The sequence below is a fragment of the Myxocyprinus asiaticus genome, chromosome 16, assembly GCF_019703515.2.
Source record: "Myxocyprinus asiaticus isolate MX2 ecotype Aquarium Trade chromosome 16, UBuf_Myxa_2, whole genome shotgun sequence".
In the NCBI taxonomy this organism is placed as follows: domain Eukaryota; kingdom Metazoa; phylum Chordata; class Actinopteri; order Cypriniformes; family Catostomidae; genus Myxocyprinus; species Myxocyprinus asiaticus.
The window spans coordinates 7,367,174-7,389,601 of NC_059359.1; the positions used below are offsets into that span (position 1 = coordinate 7,367,174).

The 22,428-nt window shown below is 38.2% G+C and overlaps 1 protein-coding gene across 7 annotated transcripts in view; it reads right to left on the reverse strand.

Annotated features, from left to right (window-relative positions):
* syngap1b (synaptic Ras GTPase activating protein 1b) overlaps window positions 1-22,428 on the reverse strand; it is a 181,021-nt gene extending 158,593 nt beyond the window's left edge. For all 7 annotated transcript variants that reach the window (XM_051720255.1, XM_051720253.1, XM_051720252.1 and 4 more), the window contains exon 1: window positions 22,151-22,428. In XM_051720255.1, the coding sequence (XP_051576215.1) occupies window positions 22,151-22,172 (22 nt within the window). In that variant the 5' untranslated portion in view covers window positions 22,173-22,428. The remainder of the gene's footprint in view (window positions 1-22,150) is intronic.

Consider the following 22,428-nt stretch of genomic DNA (forward strand, 5'->3'; position numbering starts at 1 on the left):
AGAATATAACAATTAATTTGCAACATAACATTGCATTATTTTATCCAGTAAAGTGCTTGAATACAGAGCTTCACAGCATAATACAAATGTCATTCAGAAGCATGCACAAGCAGATTATATATTTATTTTTAATTAATTCATTATTTAATTAATTTTCAAGCTTTTTACAATTTAACCCTTGCCTGCCGAGAAAAAAATATAATCAAAATATTAATAACTACAGACCAACACAAAATAGGTATTTATTTATATTAATATGTTTTTAAAGCTTATAAAGCTGTACTTTTTAATGCATGTATTTTAGGCATTATACCCCAAACTGAACAAGTGCTTTGAAATTTGCAGACAAATCAGTGATCTATTTTGATAATTTATTAATAATTTTGTCCTGCACATATTATAGTAATCGGTAAAAACATAAAACTGATCAAATAGCCATGTGTCATATGTCGTTGGAAAGCACTCAAATAGTAGAATACAACCAGGCTATTTGTTTTACTCACAGACAAATACAGCAGGTAATAGCTAAGTATATGTCTTTGACATACATGTTACATGTAAACAGTTGTTGCTTATATGCCGTGTTTTTGCTTAAAACTTAATGAAAAATAAACAGAACCTAAAATTTCACATAGCACTACTTAAGAGGAGGCAATTATATTTAAAATGAGTCCACACACAATGTAATCAGATGCATAAATCATTAGATAATCCACACGAAGCACAATGTGCACACAGCACATGTGCTATCTGGCTAAAAACACGTTAGCTTTCCTGGGTCAGATGACTTCATTGGAAATAATGTATGTTTTCCTGCATCATGGAATGCTAAACCAATTGTATTAGGATTCAGATCGCTGCAACCAGAGGTGGAAGTCATCCAAATATGGGCAGAGATGATCATTCACTCTAATTACATATGGCAACCAGATGGTGTCAAGTACATGACACAGACTCAATGATGGCTCAAATGACACAGAATGGAAGTGAATGAAATCTCGTTACTCATACCTGCATGCTTTGGAGAGACAGCATACCTTTAGTCATTGTTGTATTTGCATATGTAATAAGTTACTTATGTACAACTATTATGTTTTATTTGTTTGGAGAGGCTTTGGACACTTGGAGATGTTTTTGGACACTACGCTAAATTATTTTTGTAATGTTATAACTTTTGATTGTTTTATTGTATCAACACAAAATTTTACTCAGTTAACATGATTGGGAACAAAACAAAATAAGTTCTACAAAGCTACCTTATTTACACCCTGAGATATATATAATGTCAAATCAGAAAAAAGAAAAAGATTTTTCAGCAGTTTCTTATGCTGAGAGTCTCAGAATTTATCATAATCTATATCATTAAAAAAAATGGAAAAGTTCTTATAAACCTTTAAATTTGGGTAACCCACTGAAAAAGGAAATCTTTAAAAACACCCTCTGAGCTTAAAGGGTTAACGATCACACTTACCCATATCATGATTTGAATTTGATTAACTAAGCAGCCCTTCAGGAAATTACTTTCATCCCAAATTCTGTGAAATTCTGCTTTTAACAGTTAATTTCATTTTTAACACTAAATTCTGTGTTTTGCGCAACGTTGAAATCATAGGTTCCTATAATCAGTATTTTTACTGTACCTAAATCAGTATCTTTCATCTTGTTTCCGAGTAAAACTATTAAACATCCTTCAAAAAATATTAAGATTTAGGACTTATTTTTGAAGAGAATATAACTTAAATTAAAGGTGAAGTGTGCCTTTGTGTGATTTTTGTGCCTTTAGCAGCACCAAACGGAAAATTACTGTTTTCAAAAAGGTTTCCCCAAATACTCCCTCTGTCTACCATTGGTCAAAAAACATATAGTCCTGCCTCAAGCTCATGCCACTAGTTGAGCAAATGTTGCTGTGACAGGCTGATTGGAAAGCTAAAACCGTCTATTCTCATAACAGAAGTTATATTCTCATAAATCAAGTTAGCTAATGTCTTATGCAATTTTGCTTCTTAAGTAAATGTAACTTGTTTTAAGGATGTTTAAATATTTTAACTGGTAAACAAGACAAAAATACTGATTATACTGATAGCTCACCCAAAGATGAAAATTCTGTTATTTACCCACCCTCTTGTTGTTCCAAACCCACACGACTTTCTTTATCCCATACGAAAAAAGATGCTAGGCAGCAAGTTAGTCTCAGTCACCGTTTACTTTCATTGCATCCTTTTTTTTATACAATGAAAGTGACTAAGGCTGTCATTCTGCCAATCATCTCCTTTTTTGCTCTACAGAAGAAAGTCATGGGTTTGAAACAATATGAGGGTGGGTAAATGATGACAGAATTTCTATTTTTGGATGAACTACCCCTTTAAGAAAATTATTTTGCTGTGGAAAAATAAGGGGATTTTCCAGTACTGGTGACTGTGTGTGTGTGTGTGTGTGTGTGTGCGTGTGTGTGTGTGTGTGCGTGTGTGTGTGTGTGTGTGTGTGTGTGTGTGTGTGTGGAGCATGTTATTGCATATAAGCAATTTAACACAGATATCCTCTCCAGCTAAACTTAGGTCATCCTGCAAAAGGGCTGTAAGCCAGCATAAAAAAGAACCCGAGACGTGCAGAAAACAGCTTACGGCTACACAACACTAATGCGCTGTCAGTGGGGAGTGGACAAGGGCCGATATTAAAATTCACATAACAAACTCCTTCATCGAACTCATTTCTAAAGCTCACCTTCAAGTGCTGCTTTCCAGCTTTATCCCACAAAGACTTCACAGCTCTGTGAAGGAACCGTTTAAAAGAACAGTTCATCCAAACATAAAAATTCTGTCATTTCTTACTCACCTTCATGTTATCCAAACCCCAAACTGTTCATTTTGCTTGCAAAAGGAGAAATGTTTAAGATTTTTCTTTCACTGATCTTGTCATACAAGAACAGTTTATAGTGACCAAGTCTGTGAAGCTCCAAAAACGTCCGAAACACACCATAAAGGTAGTCCATATGAATTGGGCACTATATTCTAAGGCCTTTGAAGCCATGCAATTGCTCTGTGTGAGGAACAGACCGAAATTTAATGTGATTCACTCATAATTCTTCTCTGCAAAAGATTGCATCAAGCCCATGTCTCAGTCCAGAAAATACAGCATTGTGTTCGGCTACACACGTGAAAACCAATGACGTTTGGCATCAATGACATCAATTACACCATGTAACAATTTTTTTTTTTTTCTTTTTTTTGGGGGGGGGGGGTTCCTGGGTAGTAAGTGTTATTTCCTAATTGCTTATGCCACAAAAGTATAGAAAATGGCTATTATTCCTCACAGACTTTGCTTTTGTGACCAGGACAGTGATATTTTGAAATTTACCTATTTTCCAGAACATTCCATATAGATTCAGTGCTGAGTAAACTTGGAGTAACTTCTAGAACTTTCCAGTAATAAAAATAGTAGTATAAATACAGGGGCCTTAAGCCCACCAGTTCAGTTTAGTTCCAGCTGCCTAAGTGGATACATATCTGCATTTTTCTGAGATGGCATCAAGAGGCTGCAAGCATCCGGCAGATGCATTTTGCTATGTCTGCAGCCAATTTATCAAGATAAGAGCGAAAAAGTACTCCGTGGAAGCAATTACTAAGATGTGTGAGGCCCACAAGGCATATTTCGGCATGCCTGTCGGGGATCAAGACAAACCCTGGGCACCTCATTTCACCTGTGAGCACTGCAAAAAAAAACTCTGGAAGGTAAGATGGACAATTGTTGCTCTGAATTTTATGTTATAAAATTTGTTAATTTTTAAAATTGTAAAAGTTTTTAATTTTTAAATGTTTTTCAATTTTCAATGTTATTGAAAAAATATATCATATATGAAATATGTTGCGAAAATCTCTTACACATTAGTCATGGGTGAAATAAATGTATTTTTGTAGGATGGTACAGAGGGGAAAAGAGAGCCATGAAGTTCGCTATCCCAAGAATTTTGCAGGAACCCACTGACCACTCAAGCAACTGCTACTTCTGCATGGTGGACCCCTCCAAACGTCGGACTGGCAAGAACGCACCTGCTATCACGTATCCAGACCTTCCTTCATCCATCGCCCCGGTGCCACACTGCCATGAGCTCCCCGTACCCACTCCTCCGGCGAAAGAGCGGCCCGTCTTTGGAAGAGAGCAGCAAGTCAGAGAGCGTGGAAGACGTTGTAGATCCAGATGACAATTTCAGAGGTGGAGCTGTGGAGAGAAACCCATACTACCCCAACCAAAAAGACCTCAATGACTTGATTAGAGATCTTGGTCTCACCAAGTCCAATGCCGAGCTTTTGACGTCTAGGCTCAAGCAGTGGAACTTGTTGGATGAAAGTGTGCAAATCGCAGATCAGAGGAACAACAACCTTTTTCCAGCTTCTTCACCTGTCAAGATGGGCTCTGATTCTGCCACAGTGTGACCAGTCTGTTCGAGACAATTGGAATCGCCTGTAACCAGAATGAGTGGCGCCTCTTCACTGACAGCTCATCCAGGAGCCTCAAAGCCGTGCTGCTCCATAATGGTAACAAGTATCCATCTCTTCCCCTGGCTCACTCGGTGCACCTCAAAGAGGATTACAACAGCATCAAGACCTTGCTGGACGCCTTGAAGTATGATGAGTACATTTGAGGGCTGATTCGTGAAAGTGATTTACAGTATAATCATAAATCTCGAAAAACTACTCACTTCTAAATCTTTTGTAGTCATTTTTGTATTACTTTAGTATAAATACATGTTAATTTGGATTCATATGTTGTTTTTTCGGACTTTATGTGATCGAAAAGACACAAATTCACCTGTTTTCTCATTGGAAATAGGTCAATTTCAAAATATCTCTGTCCTGGTCACAAAAGCAAAGTTTGTGGGGAATAATAGCCATTTTCTATACTTTTGAGGCATAAGCAATTAGGAAATAACACTTACTACCCAGGAACCAAAATTGTGTTACATAGTGTTATCAGTGAGTAACAACTTAAATTTCTGTCTGACCCTTACACAAACCTTTTCAATGGTGCACGAGTCATATGAACAACTTTTATGATGGTCTTGTAGTGTTTTTTCTTTTTTCTTTTTGGAGCTTGACAGGTGCCGTCACTAAAAATAGTTGTTTCATAGAAAAGAGTTGCTTTAAGATTCTTTACAAATCCTAATTCCACAGAAAAATTAAACAGCATATAGGTTTGGAACAACATGAGAGTACGAAAATAATTACAGAATTTAAATTTTTGAACGCACTATGCCTTTAAAGGCAGGCCAGGCGCTTTTTTATATATGGCTTTGCAGGTACTCAGCAAAGGGAAAAGCAGCGATGCTTGTGTCTGCGCGTTTGTAAGAACATTTGTAGCCAACACTCTAAGGAGTGATGTCATCATGTGACATGAAAAGCAATGGCACAAACACAACCTCAAGGGTTACTGCCATGTTGAATGGCGCTAACTGGAGTAGACAGATGCCCTCCACTGTGTCTCGCTTCAATCTCAAACCTACAGCTTCTTACAGAAGACTGCTAAATAGTAATAAGCACTGCTGCCAGATGCTGTTACTTCATACATTATATCAAACTAAATTTAAAGCAACAGTTCACTCAAAAAAGAAAGTTCTGGCATTATTTGCTCACCTTCATGTCGTTCCAAACCTGTATACTGTTATTTTTTATGTGGAACAGAGGCCACATCCACAGTAATCCGTTTTGATTTGAAAAGTCTGTTTTCAGTTTCCTACAGTCGTTGTTTTCCAAAGTATGTGTTAATGGAGAGCGTTTTTAAAACTCCCTGGTTTCAGTGGAGGATAACGCCACTCTAATGTGAACAAGAGGCGTAAACGTAGCAAAACGAATGCGTTTTCAAACTAAAACGTATTAGTGTGGAGGTGGCTTGAGATTTAAAGGAATAGTTCTACCCAAAAATGTAAATTATCTCATTATGTGCTAAACCTCATGCCATCCTAGATGTGTATGATTTTCTTTCTTCTGCAGAAACAAACAAAGATTTTTAGAAGAATATCTCAGCTCTGAAGGTCCATACAATGTGAATGAATGGTGACCAAAACTTTGAAGCTCCAAAAAGCACATAAAGACAGCATAAAATTAATCCATAAGACTCCAGTGGTTAAATCCGTGTCTTCTGAAGCGATCAAATCGGTTTTGCGGTTTTGTTTTCTCATTTTTCACAATATATCTTGACTGCAGTTTCCTTGGCGATCATGATTTCAACTCGATTACACTTCCTAGCGGCATCTAGTGTTCTGCACATGTGTGAAGCACTAGGAAGTTTAATCAAGCCTGAAATCATGATCGTGTCTAGAGACTGCAATGGCAAGATGTACCGTAAAATATAAGTTACATTTTGGTCTGTTCTCATCCAAAACCGATTGGATCGCTTCAGAAGACATGGATTAAAACACTGGAATCTGATGGATTACTTTTATGCTGTCTTTATGTGCTTTTTGGAGCTTCAAAATTTTGGTCACCATTCACTTGCATTGTATGAACCTACAGAACTTTGTTTGTGCTCTGCAGAAGAAAGTCATACACATCTGGGATGGCATGAGGGTGAGTAAATGAGAGAATTTGTGGGAATCGCGCTTTCATTTTTGGGTGAACTAACCCTTTAAGAGCTGCAGAGGAGGGGAAGATATTCATTGAATAAAGACTTAAAATTCAGTCTGTCACTCAAAGCTATCATTTAGCACAAAAGTCAAATGGACTGCTTTTATAGTACTTTTTAGAGCTTGACAGACATGTCACAATAAACATTCTATAAATGTTCGTTTTGTGTTCCATGGGGAAAAAAAACAACAACATGCAGGTTTGGAATGACATGAGGCTGTGTAAATAGTGACATAATTTTATAGTTTTCCTTTAAAATGAGGGGCTTAAAAATGATATTCACTAAATGAAAAGTTTTTTTTTTTTTTCAGTCCAGTGGACAGGAATGTGACTTAAGTAGGGGCATTTGGAGAGAAAAATCCCTTGAGAGAAAAACCCAGAAACAAAGTACTACGTGAAGCGCCACTGGTTTGAGTTGTTCCAGTGTATCGGAGAAACAACATGAAGCTGAAAACATGAATACAAAAAGGCGTGAAAGCTTGAGTAGAGAAATCTCAATATCAATCATTTTTACATGCAGTTTGTAAAAGAAGCTCTGGTGCTTTACTGATTAATCGTACACGCTTGGTATCATTACTGAACTAATTAAAGGCATCACAGCCTTTAAGAAAAAAAAAACATCAGGAAAAAATGTGCATGCATAAATAAACAGTTGTAATGAAACAAATTCAAACTTGCTACACTGTGGTTAAGGCACAGATAAACAAAGCAATGTAAATGATTTTAATATTATTGGAACATAATTCACTAATCTCCATAATACTGCAAAAACATGTTTGACTAGTAAATAAAGTCAGTGGGACAAAAAACTTTAGGCTACACATTTGATTAATTCCTTTATATAATATTCAATGGATGATGAATGTTTTTAATCTTTTTCCTAAAGCACCTGTGTTTTGTGAGGAAAGTATGTACATTTTACATGAATTAGCCTATAAAGATAAATTCACCTCACTTCAACACTAATGTAACCCTGTAATATTTATCCAAGTAATTCGCATGTGCTTTATGATCTGTGTGATCTCCTGACAACACAAGATATTAGTCTTCGAGATTACTTCAAGGCAAACATCACTATTACTATCGTTTAAACGTTGGGATAGGGATTTAAACAAACTCCTAACTTGAATGAATGAACTTTGGCTGAACTTGATTCAATTGTGGGCTGTGGTGGCACGTGTTTGAAATAAGTTTTCTTAACTTAAAATTAGTATGTAATCTCAACACAAACACTCTGTGTAGAAAGAACCTAGCTGAATTAGGTAACCCCAACAAAAATAGACATGTCATTGTAACTCAAATAAATATATTTTATTTCTTTATGCACTAACTAGTGAAAATGAATGCAAGCATGCTAAATACATGCTGGTTGGAAGCACTACAGAGTGTAGTATTATAATTATGCTATGGTTAGCACAGTGTTTGCTCAGCAAAGCGAGCAATCAATCCCCTGCCCAGTTACATAAATGCTACATTAATACCACAAAAAGTATTGATGTAGTCCCAACTAAAATGGATTAAGTAAGCTTCCATTTTACAAATTTAAATGGATAGAATGCAATGAAATTAAGTTGTGACAAAATGTTCTAGAATTGTGTTGCTTTAGTTCATTTTAATTAAATAAATTGAACAAGCAGCAAAAATCCTTTATGCTATTCACATTTATTTTTATAGCTCTGTAAACATGCAGTATGTCAATAATGGTCTCATTTGTATCTATTTTTATTTCTCCTAAGGCATTTAAGGAGAAATATCTCAACCAAAGTGGATACCTAAATGATACATAACTAAGAACTCCATTCATTCTCTTGAGCTATGGAAGAGCAACCTCTGAGCTTTCCAAAAAAAACATTACACACACAGCACATAAATGGTTGAAGGCAGTCATAGGATTGATCATGTGTGTCCTTTGGAAACAGACTGAAATTATTTGGCATCAAAGCCTGTATACATTCACAGCATCAATGAGACTTGAAGCTCTCAAGTCTTTGTGAAGGCAAAGCACATCAAAATAACCAACAGTCAAACAATCAAGTGTTTTCATGTTGCTACTAACTACGAATGGGGTCTTTTACATATTCATCTAAACATTGCAAATGGTACCAAATAAATTATGAAGGAATGCACACACAAACAGTCCATCAATGTTGTTGTAATTAAATGCCTGTATGATGTGCTTCTAAGACAGGGTCCATTGGCTCTATTGTCCTGCCTGTGTGTGTATATGTGTAGAGATGATTACAGTCAATTACAGTAAGCTCCATTCTTTATCACTGCATCAGTGAGCGAGTGTGTGAGCCACACAGTCCTGAAACAGGCAGTCTGCCACACTCCACCTACCTACTGCATCTGTCATCTGTCTCTCTGAGTGTGGTAATGCTCTTCACTGCAGGAACTAACACTGCAAAAAATGAATGATTTACACAGTAACTGCAGCTCTCAAATAATTGGGGTGCAAACACAGCGGCCCCAAAAAGTATTTGGATACTGAAGCCACACTTTAAAATAAATGAATGTCATTGCATTGCATAACAAAATATCAAACCAGACGTGGCATCTGCAAACAAATGATGCCAGAGGTTTTCTCCGAACTAACTTTTCAGAGCCATTTGTGCAAGGGACTGTTCACCCAAAAATGAAAATGCTGTCATAATTTACTCACCCTCATGTTGTTCTAATCTCCATATGAAAAGGAGATGCTAGGCAGAATGTAAGCCTCAGACACTATTCTCTTTCATTGTATGGAAAAAAAAATGCCGTGAAAGTGCATGGTGACTGAGGCTGAAAATGGTGACAGACTTATCATTTTTAACAAACTGATGTCAAGGTGATTTTTAGTGGATGTATGAAGTCAGTTACCTTCAAGTTCACACAGGTGTCCTGGCAGAGTAACCACATACTTCATCACATAAAGGCCTGAAACTTACTCTACACAAGTATGGGAACACAGAAACTTAACTATGCAAGTTCGATTTCACATTCTTGCTTCAATTCATAGCACAACGTAAATATACGGCAATTCATAACGCAACACAAATATGCGTTCTCAATTTATAATGCAGCACAAATATTTCTCAATTCATAATGCAGGGCAAATATGCATTCTCAATTCATAATGCTGAGCAAATTTGCATTGTCAATTCATAACACAAAGCAAATATACGTTCTCAATTCATAACACAATGCAAATATGCGTTCTCAACTCACAACACAAATATGGACCAATTCACAATGCAGTGTGAATATGCATTCTCAATTCATAACGTAAAGCAATATATGTGTCAGTTCATAACACAATGCAAATGTGTCAATTCATATTGAAATGCAATTATGCAGCAATTTATAACGCAACGCAAAGATGAGTTCTCGGTTCAAAACGCAATGCAAATGTGCATTACCAATTCATTACATAACGCAAATATGTCAATTCATAACACAATGCAAATATCCATTCTCAATTTGTAACGCAATGCAAATATTTGTCAATTTATAACACTATGCAAATAAGTGTCAACAGGGTTGCAAAATTCCGGGAATTTTCAAAGTTGGAAACTTTCCATGGGAATTAATGGGAATATATGGGAATTAACATGAATTAAGGGGAATAAACTGAAAATTTGCTAAATTGCAAGTTAGCCTATAACAGGGAACTTAAATGTAGTTGAAAAAAAAACAAAAACATCTTGTAGCATAATCTTGGTTAAAACAACCAGATTTAATGCAAATTCAGTTGAATTTCTACCCTGCGCATTCCTCAATCACATGCACACTACTTACTGCAGGCTACTTACTACAGCAGGACTATTGAAGCCACACTACTGCATTTGAGCCCAAGGACTACATCCAGTCAAGTAAGTTTTTATGATATTACAAGGGTAAATATATTTGATCCATGGTATTAAATTTGAACTAGCAAATACTAAATCAAAATGTGTTTATACAGTAGCTAGCTAACCAGTAAATCAGATATGCTAAATCTAAGTTAGCTAACACCATTTCATTGACAATTTAAGAGGCTAGCTATCATGGTGCTAGCTAGCTCAACTGTGATGCTGTTTCTTCTGCCTACAGCTAGCCAGTTTTCTGTTATCATACAAGAAAGTAGGTTATAGTTTGATTTAGCATGCTGATTGAGGAGTGTTCATCTATTCATCTAGCCTATTTCTATTAATTTGTCCAGCATCAATTGTAAAATATTTTTACCATTCCAGAATATTCCAATTGTTTAGCTAACTATTTATATAGTGTTTTTTACAAGCTTTTTTCTAATCTTATTCTACAGAACAATGCCACGTGCGCCATCTGATGTGTGGATACATTTCACCTCAGCCAATGTAGAAGGAAAGGCTGTGTATATTTGCAAATACTGTACAAAGACCTATGTTAAGAATGCCACTAAGATGCAGCAGCATATAGCCAAGTGCCCAAAGTTTTTTCCAATATTATAGAAAGAAAGTTTCTGGAAAGTTTACGGAAATTTACTGGAAATTTTCTGCCCCTTTGCAACCCTAAGTGTCAATTCATAACGCAGCGTAAATATGCATTCTCAATTCATAATGCAGCGTAAATATGCATTCTCAATTCAGAAAGCAGTGTAAATATGCATTTTTAATTCTGCAAATATACAGTCTCAATTAATAACAACGCAAATATGTAAATTCATAACAATACAAATGTGTCAATTCATAACGCAAATACGCGCTTTCAATTCATAATGCGACGCAAATATACATAAATTCATAACGCAGCATAAATATGCATTCCCAATTCACAACAGCATAAATATGGATTTTCAATTCATAACGCAACGCAAATACGTGTCAATTCATAACACAATGAAAATGTGTCTATTCATATTGCAATGCAAATATGCAGCAATTTATAATGCATTGCAAATATGAGTTCTCAATTCAAAATGCAAATGTACATTCTTAATTCATAACAACGCAAATATGTGTTAATTCATAACGCAACACAAATATCCTTTCTCAATACATAATGCAGTGCAAATATGCATTCTCATTGTTTCTGCAGTGGCCGCTATAGTAGGCATGAGTGTAAACTGTCTGCTTCCATGTTCACTTTTCTCTTTTAGATAAACTACTATAATGGTAGAGTAATAGTTTGAAGAGAATCTTGCTATGCAAGTTAGATCTTATAAACATTTTCATAGCTAGCAAGCTGAATAACAACTCATCTGACTTTATGGCACAGATATGTGAAGGTAACTCTATCGCACTGAGGTTTGTTGCCGCTACAGTAATACAAGTATGTACAATTGGACTGTTCACTTTCGATGCATTGGCCAAACATTCACATCTGCATTTACGTATTTTTGTAAACTATGTTTCTGGCCAAACTATGATGAACATGTTCCAATAACATTTGACAACCAGAAAGATTCCAAATACTTTCTTCAAAATCTTCATTTTGAACAGTATATCCATTGTTTTATCACTTCCAACCAAACAAACAAAATGTTTTGCTTAAAAAAAGTTGCTTGTACTGTCTTTGTTTAACATACTTGCCACTTGGTTTGATATTTTGTTGTCTGATACAATGACAACCATATATTGTAAAGCGTGGCTTAAGTGCCCACATAGTTTTGGAAGCCCACTAGAGTTCCCTAAAAAAAGTGAAAATCTAAATTCTGTCCGTCATGTTTTGTATCTGAAGAATCGAGACTGGATTGTCCATTTCTCTTCTCCAAACATTTACAAAAAGTTGCTGAGGCACAGCTGTAGTTTAACAGTGTCAGCTGGCCGATGCTCTCAGTATATGAGCTGTAAATATTACTCACACTGATCGGTGTCTTCAGTGAGATCTCCAACTCTAGTCCATAGACTCTATGGACTAACAAATATCTCCTCTGTGTAAGGTGCCACTGCGCAGATTTCATATTATTCTGTATTAAATTCTAAGCAATTATATCTTAAGCTGCTACATGAGCATCTAATTTGACAAAGAAGTTTAAGTTTAATCCAGACTAATTGTTACGTCACAGCCATGAATCATTTGCTACTTGCTAGTCAGTTGTAGGGAGAGGAACATTTTCATTCTAGAGAGCCGTAATGCAACATGAGTCATTAATATTTTTCGCTCTGTTTTCCCGGAACAGAAATGTAATATTTAACCCGTGTGAAATTAACATTTTATCTGCTTTTAGGAGGATATAGGTGGCCTCAAAGGTAATGGACATGGGATGTACTAAAATTCACAAAACATTTTGAATTCATGAGGTCTTTAATGAACAAAATAAAAGGTATTTTACTTTCAGACACTCAACTAAGACTTCAAGTCTTGAAGCTCTGCGGCTGGCGAGAGCAGCATCCAAATCATCTGTTCTCATTTTGCTAAATCTTTCTGGTGCTTTCGATGCGGTTAACCACCAGATCATCCTTTCCACCCTCTCAAAAATGGGAATCACTGGACACGCACTCCGCTGGTTTGAGTCTTACTTCACAGGTAAGTCCTTCAGGGTGTCTTGGAGGGGAGCGGTGTCCAAGACACACTGACTAGCTACCAGCGTACTTCAGGGTTCAGTGCCTGGGCCCCTCCTCTTCTCCATATACATGACATCACTGGGATTTGTCAATCAGGCACATGGCTTTTCCTATCATTGCTATACTTATTATACACAACTTTATCTCTCATTCCAGCCTGACGATCCTAAGGTACCTGCACAGATCTTTGCCTGCCTGGTAGACATCTCGTGCTGTATGGAAAACACCACCTCCAACTCAAACTAGCAAAGACAAAACTTCTCGTTGTTCTAGCGAGCCCCGCTATAGAACATAACTTCACCATTCAGCTAGATTAGTCAATGATTACACCATCAAGGACAACCAGAAATCTTGGGGTTGTGTTTGAGTATAAGTTGAACTTCACGGACCATATAGGAAGATGAGACCTTTCTTATCTGAGCCTGTTACACAACTTGTTGTCCAAGCTCTTGTCATATCTAGACAGGAATACTGCAATGCGCTTCTGTTAGGACTTCCTGCATGTACAGTTAAACTTCTGCAATTAATTTAGAACAACTTCCTGCCATTGGTTGCTTGCATCAAGTTCAAGGCATTGATGCTCGCTTACAGAACAGCCACTGGTTCTGCATCCCACTACCTACACTCATTATTTCAAGTCTAGAGTATGTGCCCTCCAGAAGCTTGCAAACGGCAGGTGAATGGTCCATCCTGGTGCCATCTCACAAAGGCACAAAATTGCTTTCTCTGATTTTCACTTTCACTGTTCCTCGCTGGTGGGACGACCTTCCGAAATCCACCTGAGCAGCGAATTCTCTAACTATTTTCAAGAAACATATAAAGACACATCTCTTTCATGAGCACTTGACCCAGTCCTACTAATGCACTAATGTCTACTTTCTTCATTAAAAAAAAATTCACTCCATTGTTTCACCACTGTTTCTCCCCTTTCTCCCTACTTCTACTTCTCAGAGCAATTTGAAAATTTGTATTACAGCACTTTTCATGTTATTGACTCCTTGTGATTAAATTGCTTTTGCTGTATTCCTCTTTTGTAAGTCGCTTTGGATAAAAGCGTCTGCTAAATGAATAAATTGAAATGTAAACGAATAAATGTATTTTGATGACTGAGTCAGAACTCATATGGTAGGCTATACATTGTGTCAAGAAGAAGAATGTGTTATAACAGATCAGAACAGCACATACAGTATAATACAATGACATCTACAATCCACACATGGAATAAAATCAGTTCATTGAAAGTATTTTGAAACAAAACAACCAACTAGATTTTTACATTTTCTGAAGAAAATGTAAGAGGTGCTTGTTTGTGCAAAAAGTCGCCAACACGATGCTACGATGTTGTGGGTGGTTGCCACAGCATTGCTATGCAGTTGCTAAGGTGTTCTGAGTGGCTTTTAGTGTGTTGCTATTTGGTTGCTAGGGTGATCTGGCCCAAGTAAAGAGAGCCCACCTTCAAGTCATGATATTCTGGTCCCTGGATATTGCTTGTGTCCCACCTGTAAGGGAGTTTAAGGGATTTTTTTCACCTATTTAAAGGAAAAAAGCACACCTCTCCTCAACAACCGCTCAAATGCAGTATCAGTCATGTCTGTAGCACAAATGGCACCGGACAAGATACGTGCCAAAGTTTAATACTTAGGGTTAGAGGTTTGTTCAAATCACTAATCCAAGCTAAAAGCAATAGCAATGGTTGGCTCAGCAAGCACCACTAATTAGCATGCTCCATTTTTTACCATTATTCACATAATAATGTGCAGCACATTGATAAAGTAGTTTCTCTATAACCAAAGTGGGCCTATAAGCAAAACTTTTACAGCTTAAAATATTGGTAATTCATCACAAACTATAGTTGCCATTTTTTAGATGTAGGCACTTGTGTTTTAATATAAACCTTACTAAATTTTACTACTGCAATGAAAGACTGATGTAATATTATTAGTTTTATTAGCAAGACCATTTTCTGGCTTAGGGGTGAATCAGTCATTAACTTTTGTGCCCCTAAATGACCTTCTGGTGAACATGAAAAGTTAAACCCCATCAAAATGGTGAGATCATCTTTACTACAACGGACCATTAAGTCAAGCTGTAGGCTAAACATACTTTGAGCATAATTAAATTACTATACAGTCAATTTTATGATAAGAGAACATCTGCTTTATTCTTGCAGGCTGCTTATGTGGTCCTGGTGTGAACATTAAAACCCCAGAGTAGAGAGAGCTTAATTTATTCTGCACTGCTGGGGTCAATGTGAGACTGACGCTCTGTTCTAAAACCTAGTGAAAAAGCATTTTAAGACATTATACTGTAGGTGTGCTTCCATTGTGAAGGCTGTTCAAAAATCTACACAGCATACCTTCTAAGATAGATTTTAGCCAAAATTTAAGGCAGCATCTTTTGAAAGGAAGCAATCCCAGTGAAAAACCTTGTTCAAGGGTAATTTTTAAAGATACTTATATTTCATTACATAGTTAAAAAAAAAAGATAAAAAATTATTAATAATTGACTATTTTATCCAATATTTGTGTGTGCTAAGTATTTTTATTTTTTTACATATTAGCATGTTAGCTTAACAACATCATAACGTCAAACTCAATTGGAATCAATTGTGAGTCGCGTTTCCCATTCGCTTAGTTTGAGAAGCGCTTTTTGTATGCCGCACGGAGTTGCTGCCAATGTAGAGTGTTCCAAATATGTCACTTATTAGGTTACATTTGAAGACATCTGCATATGTACTGTAGGCAGTAGACAGCAAGGTAGTTCACTAGGTTTTGTAATAGTGCTAGAGAAAAATAAATCTCTGTGGCTGACAACACTTACTACTTTAGTATTCTTAAAGAGACTGGATCTTTCTACCCAACCCGAGGAGAGTTAATTTTGACTTAGAAGGGAAGTGTGGGAATAAAGTGGTTATTGGAAATCATATGTAATTTGGTGAGACTTTTTGTAAAGGATGTCAAGTTTGAGCTTCATTCATGAGGTCTCTGCCCAATACTATGTATATGCTAAGAGAATGCAAATAAACAAATATATAAGGCAATTGAACATGAAAATTATGTGACTTGTTCGACATTTTTGCAAAATGACATTATGTCGTTCCTTACACCAGCCATTTCCAACCGGGGATACCTAAGCAGATCCCAGGGGGTACGCAAAAAGAACTGGATTTTCTTTGTTGAACCTAACAAAATGTATGGCTTAGAATAAAAATAATAAGCATTAGGGATAAGTAAAAATACAGATTTTCCAATCAATCACGATCTTCATTTGCACAATCCCAATATGTTTTACTCTATGCAAAGTTAGGCACCGAGATCTTTCCACTGCATATTGAGAGTAAAATTTTGGTTTGGCTCGTTCCGTGTAATGTCTGTGTCAAAAGACGAAATTCACGCAATCCATTTGTCTCTTTTAATACCCCTTTCTGTTCTTTACAGATTGTTCATCAAAAAAAGAAAAAAAAAAGAAACATTAATTCTAACCACACATTGTGCACGACCTCTCTTGTTAAAATGTGCTCACTGGCTAAACTGGCGGTAGTCTTAAACAGACATTGTTCTACAAATCAATGTATATACTTGAAATATCTTGCACTGTAGTAAAAATGCTTTAATGTCATAAGTTAACATTGTGTGAGGAACAATGCGAAAAGTGTTTATGAACTGGTGATGTGCCGTTTTACTCATGATTAAAAGTGAAAGGAATTCAAGTTGTTGTTGTAGCAACTCCAGTGTTCATTGCAACAATAAATTGCCACAATATGTACAACAAGCCATGTAAAAATTATTTAGCAAAAATGTAGGTTCAGTAAAGCCCAAAATACACACAAAATTATATAAAAAAAATACAAAAAAGATTCAAATTATTATCTTGACATGCACATCCACTGTTGTTGTTTCCACATTTGTCTCCTGTTGTTTAAATCAAATCAAAATCAAATCAAATCACTTTTATTGTCACACAGCCATATACACAAGTGCAATGGTGTGTGAAATTCTTGGGTGCAGTTCCGATCAACATAGCAGTGACAGTGATGAGACATACATCAATTTACAATAAACATCAAATTTACACAACACAATTTAAAGTCTAATATACATATAATTACACACAACACAATATACAAATAATAAAATACACTGTACAGTATACAATACACACAATATAGATACACATTATTCAGTAAAAAAAAGTATATATAGTATATATAGAATGTACAGTAGGTTGTATTGTACTGTATTGACATTCAGGCTGTCAGTTGATAGTAAGTTGTTAAGAGAGAATATAATATGATAATAATATAATTTATGACAGTCCGGAGTGAGATATAAGAGTAATAAAGTGCAGTGCTGATGTATTTGATCGTGGGAGATCAAGAGTTCAAAAGTCTGATTGCTTGGGGGAAGAAGCTATCATGAAGTCGGCTGGTGCGGGTCCTGATGCTGCGATACCGCCTGCCTGATGGTAGCAGTGAGAACAGCCCATGGCTCGGGTGGCTGGAGTCTCTGATGATCCTCCGAGCTTTTTTCACACACCGCCTGATATATATGTCCTGGAGGGAGGGAAGCTCACCTCCGATGATGTGTCTGGCAGTTCGCACCACCCTTTGCAGTGCTTTGCGGTTGTGGGCTGTGCTACTGCCGTACCAGGCGGAGATGCAGCCAGTCAGGATGCTCTCTACAGTGCAGGTGTAGAACCGTGTGAGGATGTGGCGGTTCATTCCAAACTTCCTCAGCCGTCTCAGGAAGAAGAGGCGCTGATGAGCCTTCTTCACAACGACTTCAGTGTGGATGGACCATGTGAGTTCCTCAGTGATGTGGACACCCAGGAACTTGAAGCTGCTGACTCTCTCCACTGGTGCTCCATTGATGTTGATGGGACTGTGTTCTCTGTCTTTTCTTCTGAAGTCCACCACAAGCTCCTTTGTCTTACTGACGTTGAGGGAGAGGTTGTGCTCCTGACACCAGTGTGTCAGAGTGTGCACCTCCTCTCTGTAGGCTGTTTCATCATTGTCAGTGATCAGACCTACCACCGTCGTGTCATCAGCAAACTTAATGATGGCATTGGAGCTATGTGTTGCCACACAGTCATGTGTGTACAAGGAACACAACAGTGGGCTGAGAACACAGCCCTGTGGGGCTCCAGTGTTGAGGGTCAGTGATGAGGAGATGTTGCTGCCTATTCTAACCACCTGGCGTCTGCTTGACAGGAAGTCCAGGATCCAGCTGCACAGCGAGTTGTTTAAGCCCAGAGCCCGGAGTTTCTCATCAAGCTTGGAGGGCACTATGGTGTTGAATGCTGAGCTGTAGTCTACAAACAGCATTCTCACATAAGTGTTCTTTTTTTCCAGGTGGGAGAGAGCAGTGTGTATTGTAGATGCAATGGCATCATCAGTGGAGCGGTTGTTGCGGTAAGCAAACTGATTAGTCTCTCAAAGCATTTGCTGATGATGGGGGTCAGAGCAACAGGACGCCAGTCATTTAAGCAAGTGATTTTTGATTGCTTTGGAACAGGCAAAATGATGGACGTTTTAAAGCATGTGGGGACAAAACAGAGGGAAAGGTTGAAAATATCCGTAAAAAACACCAGCCAGCTGGTTCGCGCACGCACTGATGAAGCAGCCCGGAATGCCATCTGGACCCGTGGCTTTGCGGATATTCACCCGTCGGAAGGATCGGGTTACATCCGCTACAGAGACGGAGAGTGAACTAACCTCTGTAGCTTCGGCCGTGAGAGCTCTTTCCGCGAGGGCGGTGTTATTTCCCTCAAAACGAGCATAAAAAGTATTTAGCTCATCCGGGAGAGAGGCAGCGGTGTTCATGACGGAGTTTTTATTCCCTTTAAAGTCCGTGATGATGTTAATTCCCTGCCACATGCTTCTAGAGTTGGTGGTGTTAAACTGTCCTTCAATCTTGTTCCTGTACTGGCGTTTTGCTGTTCTGATATAACATAACTGGCTTGTTTAAGCTCCTCCGCCTTCCCGGAATTAAAAGCGGAGGTCCGCGCATCAAGTGCCACGTGAACATCGCTATTAATCCATGGCTTCTGGTTCGGATAGATCCGTAATGTTCTGGTCGGAACGACGTCCTCTATGCACTTTCTGATGAAACACATTACGCTATCAGCGTAAAGCTCGATGTCGTCATCAGAGGTGGACTGGAATATCTCCCAGTCCGTGTGATCAAAACAGTCTTGTAGCGTAGAGTCTGATTGGTCTGACCAGCACTGGATCATTCTGAGGGTGGGTGCTTCCTGTTTCAGTTTCTGCCTGTAAGCGGGCAGAAGCAGAATGGAAGAGTGGTCCGATTTGCCAAATGGTGGGCGGGGGAGGGATTTGTAGCCATCCCGGAAGGGAGAGTAGCAATGGTCCAAAACCCGGTCCCCTCGTGTGTTGAAACTAATGTGTTGGTGGTATTTTGGTGCGACTGATTCGAAACTGGCTTTATTAAAGTCCCCGGTCACAATGAACGTGGCCTCAGGGTGCGCGGTTTCCTGTTTGCTTATAATCCCATACATAATTCCTTGAGTACCCGGTCTGTGTCGGCTTGTGGCGGAATGTACACAGCAGTGATAATGACCGCTGTGAATTCCCTCGGTAGCCAGAATGGTCGACACAGAAGCATGAGAAATTCCAGATCAGGAGAGCAGAAAGACTTGATAGAATGTACATTCCTCTGATCACACCAGGATTTGTTGATCATAAAACATACACCACCACCTCTGCTTTTACCTGAGAGGTCTGCTCGGTGCAAGGAGAACCCCGCGGGTTCAATGGCTGAGTCTGGAATCTCCGCAGACATCCAAGTTTCCGTAAGGCAGATAATGCAGCAGTCCCTCAACTCTCATTGGAAAGAGATCCGTGCTTTCAGCTTGCAGAGCTTGTTATCCAGAGACTGAACAATTGCCAGAAGAATACTGGGTAGCGGGGGTTGATTTGCGTGGCGTCTTACTCTGATGAGAACGCCGGCTCTGTTTCCCCTTTTCCTCCTGCGTTTCCACATCCGGGCTGCCCAGACAAAGGGCTCCGCTTGCGTGTTTGTAAACAGTGGGTCGGCATTGAGGAATTTGAAGTCCGGTTTACGGTGTGTAATTGCTGAACCAATGTCCAAAATGTTTGTCTGTCATAGACAATAAGGCAGACAACATCCAAGACAAAAAACATGTGAATTGTAAACAAAACAAACAAAACACTACCATGTTGTGTCGGAGCTCGCAACGCAGCAGCCATACTCGGCGCCATCTTGAGTCCAAAAAAGTTTTGCGTCGATTATATCTCCTTCTAGCACTTCTTTGTGACTGCAATGGCTCAACTGTGAGTGTTGCCATCTCATGGACCTACTAATTAGTGCAAATAATTCCAGGCGCATGGACATACTGTGTGTTCAGAGTATGCTCAGTTAGAAAAATCGTTGGTTAGTGTTCAAGCACTCTGCTGATGACGATATTTCCATCACGCGTCCTGTGCACAGACACATAGCATTCGCGTCTGAACCAAGTACACTTTAGGCTTAACGAGATTATATGAGCAGGTTGTGTGAAACCCTACATTTGTTTTCTCTTCACCAAGTGTTTTCATTTACAGAGTCCATGATTATTGGGAACTTTTTACAATGTGGACACAATCTTTACAGTAATCGTGTCCATTCTGTGGCCTAAACATGCATGCAGTGAGCCATCCATACAGTTTAAACAGGACTATTTAATGGGCTGCAAATGTCTTGAAATGAGCATTGTATTATAACTTTCTCATTATGAGTCTATGACAATACCTCTTGTCAATAAAACTATTGGAAACTATGTGGACCAACAGTGTTGGGGAGTAACTAGAAGCAATGGTGCTACTAACTTGAAGCTGATATGTGTAATTTTTTCAGGGTTAAAATGATTGTATCCCACCTTAATTAGAAACACATGAACAAGAGAGCAAGAAAACATGAAAACAAAAATCCATGAGAGAAGTGACTTTCCAAAACAAACTGCCAACGACTTGGGTGCCAGATGATCTTGATATTCAGACACACTGTATTATTCCCAAATATAATTTAGATTGCCACGCAAGGCCAGTCATTGGACCAGTTACTTTTCTGCCCTGTCGCAAGTCTAATAAAGACTTTATATTTCTTTCTATAAATAATCATATCATATGAGGCCAGATAAGCACACAAAACGACCGTTTAGGCTCTTTTTTTTACAGCCTCTGAGATATTATGTAATAACATTTCAATTCTTTCACCAGTGCTGTATGGACCTGCTGGACAAGACAAGAGCTTGTACAATATCATGCTATTCCTCCTGGTGTCTTATGGACATTAGTTTTAATGACTGTTCCATCACATTTGAAGAAAGAAATAAGCCAAATGTGATAAAACTAACAAGACATAAAACTACGAAACAGCATAGCAGAGTCATTGCAGTGAAAATTAAACAATGCATCTAAAATTATGTATGGATAGTCAGCACTCTTGCTATTGCTGAGTATAAAACAGCAATATACAGTTTGCAAACAAACTATTTAATGACTGTTAAAAGTACAAATGTGCCTGCTATTGAGGATTGGTCACAGATATACTGTTGCAATAAAATGGAAATGGCTCTAAGCTCATTCCAACCCCAAAGCGGTGACATCTCCCAGTCAATTACTTCTTCAACTGCAAAAGCACATCAAGAAACAAACAAAAAGTATCTTCATGTAAGGATTTTTTAGTCCAGTACTTGTTAACCAGTGGCTGAGCCAATTCATGCTCATAATGCAAGATGATTTATCTGGCTCGTGAGTTTCTAAGCTGTGGGATGCATATTCAAGAGACACTGCCTGGTTTGTGTGTACTTAAGTCTATTGTAAAATGTCATGAGGGGGCAGAGGGGTCTCTATTCCTCTTAAGCACACACAAACTGATTGACTTGAGCGTATTCGAGTGATAAAATGACAGCAGTCCTGCATCACACTGAGAGGGAGAGAACATCACAAGCGCAAGAGGATGCTGAGGGAGGAACACGGGGGATGCAGCAGAAATCCATCAGTCTTCTTACCTTGATAGGGAACATGTGACATGTTCCAACGGCATTGAACGTGCTCTCCTTGTCTCTTTAGTCTGTAGGCATGCGAAAATATCCTTTAGCAGTCAAACGAGGGGGGGAAATCCGGTTGGATCATGGACTGCGTCGACGCTGGAGCGATATTCCCGTAATGCAAAGGGGGGATCATGAAATCTCATCGTCCGTGATCGACAAGAGCCATTGGAATGACTGTCACCCAGCGTGAAATTGTGTTCACATCATTTATCACACGCGCGCGCAAACAAGAGTGA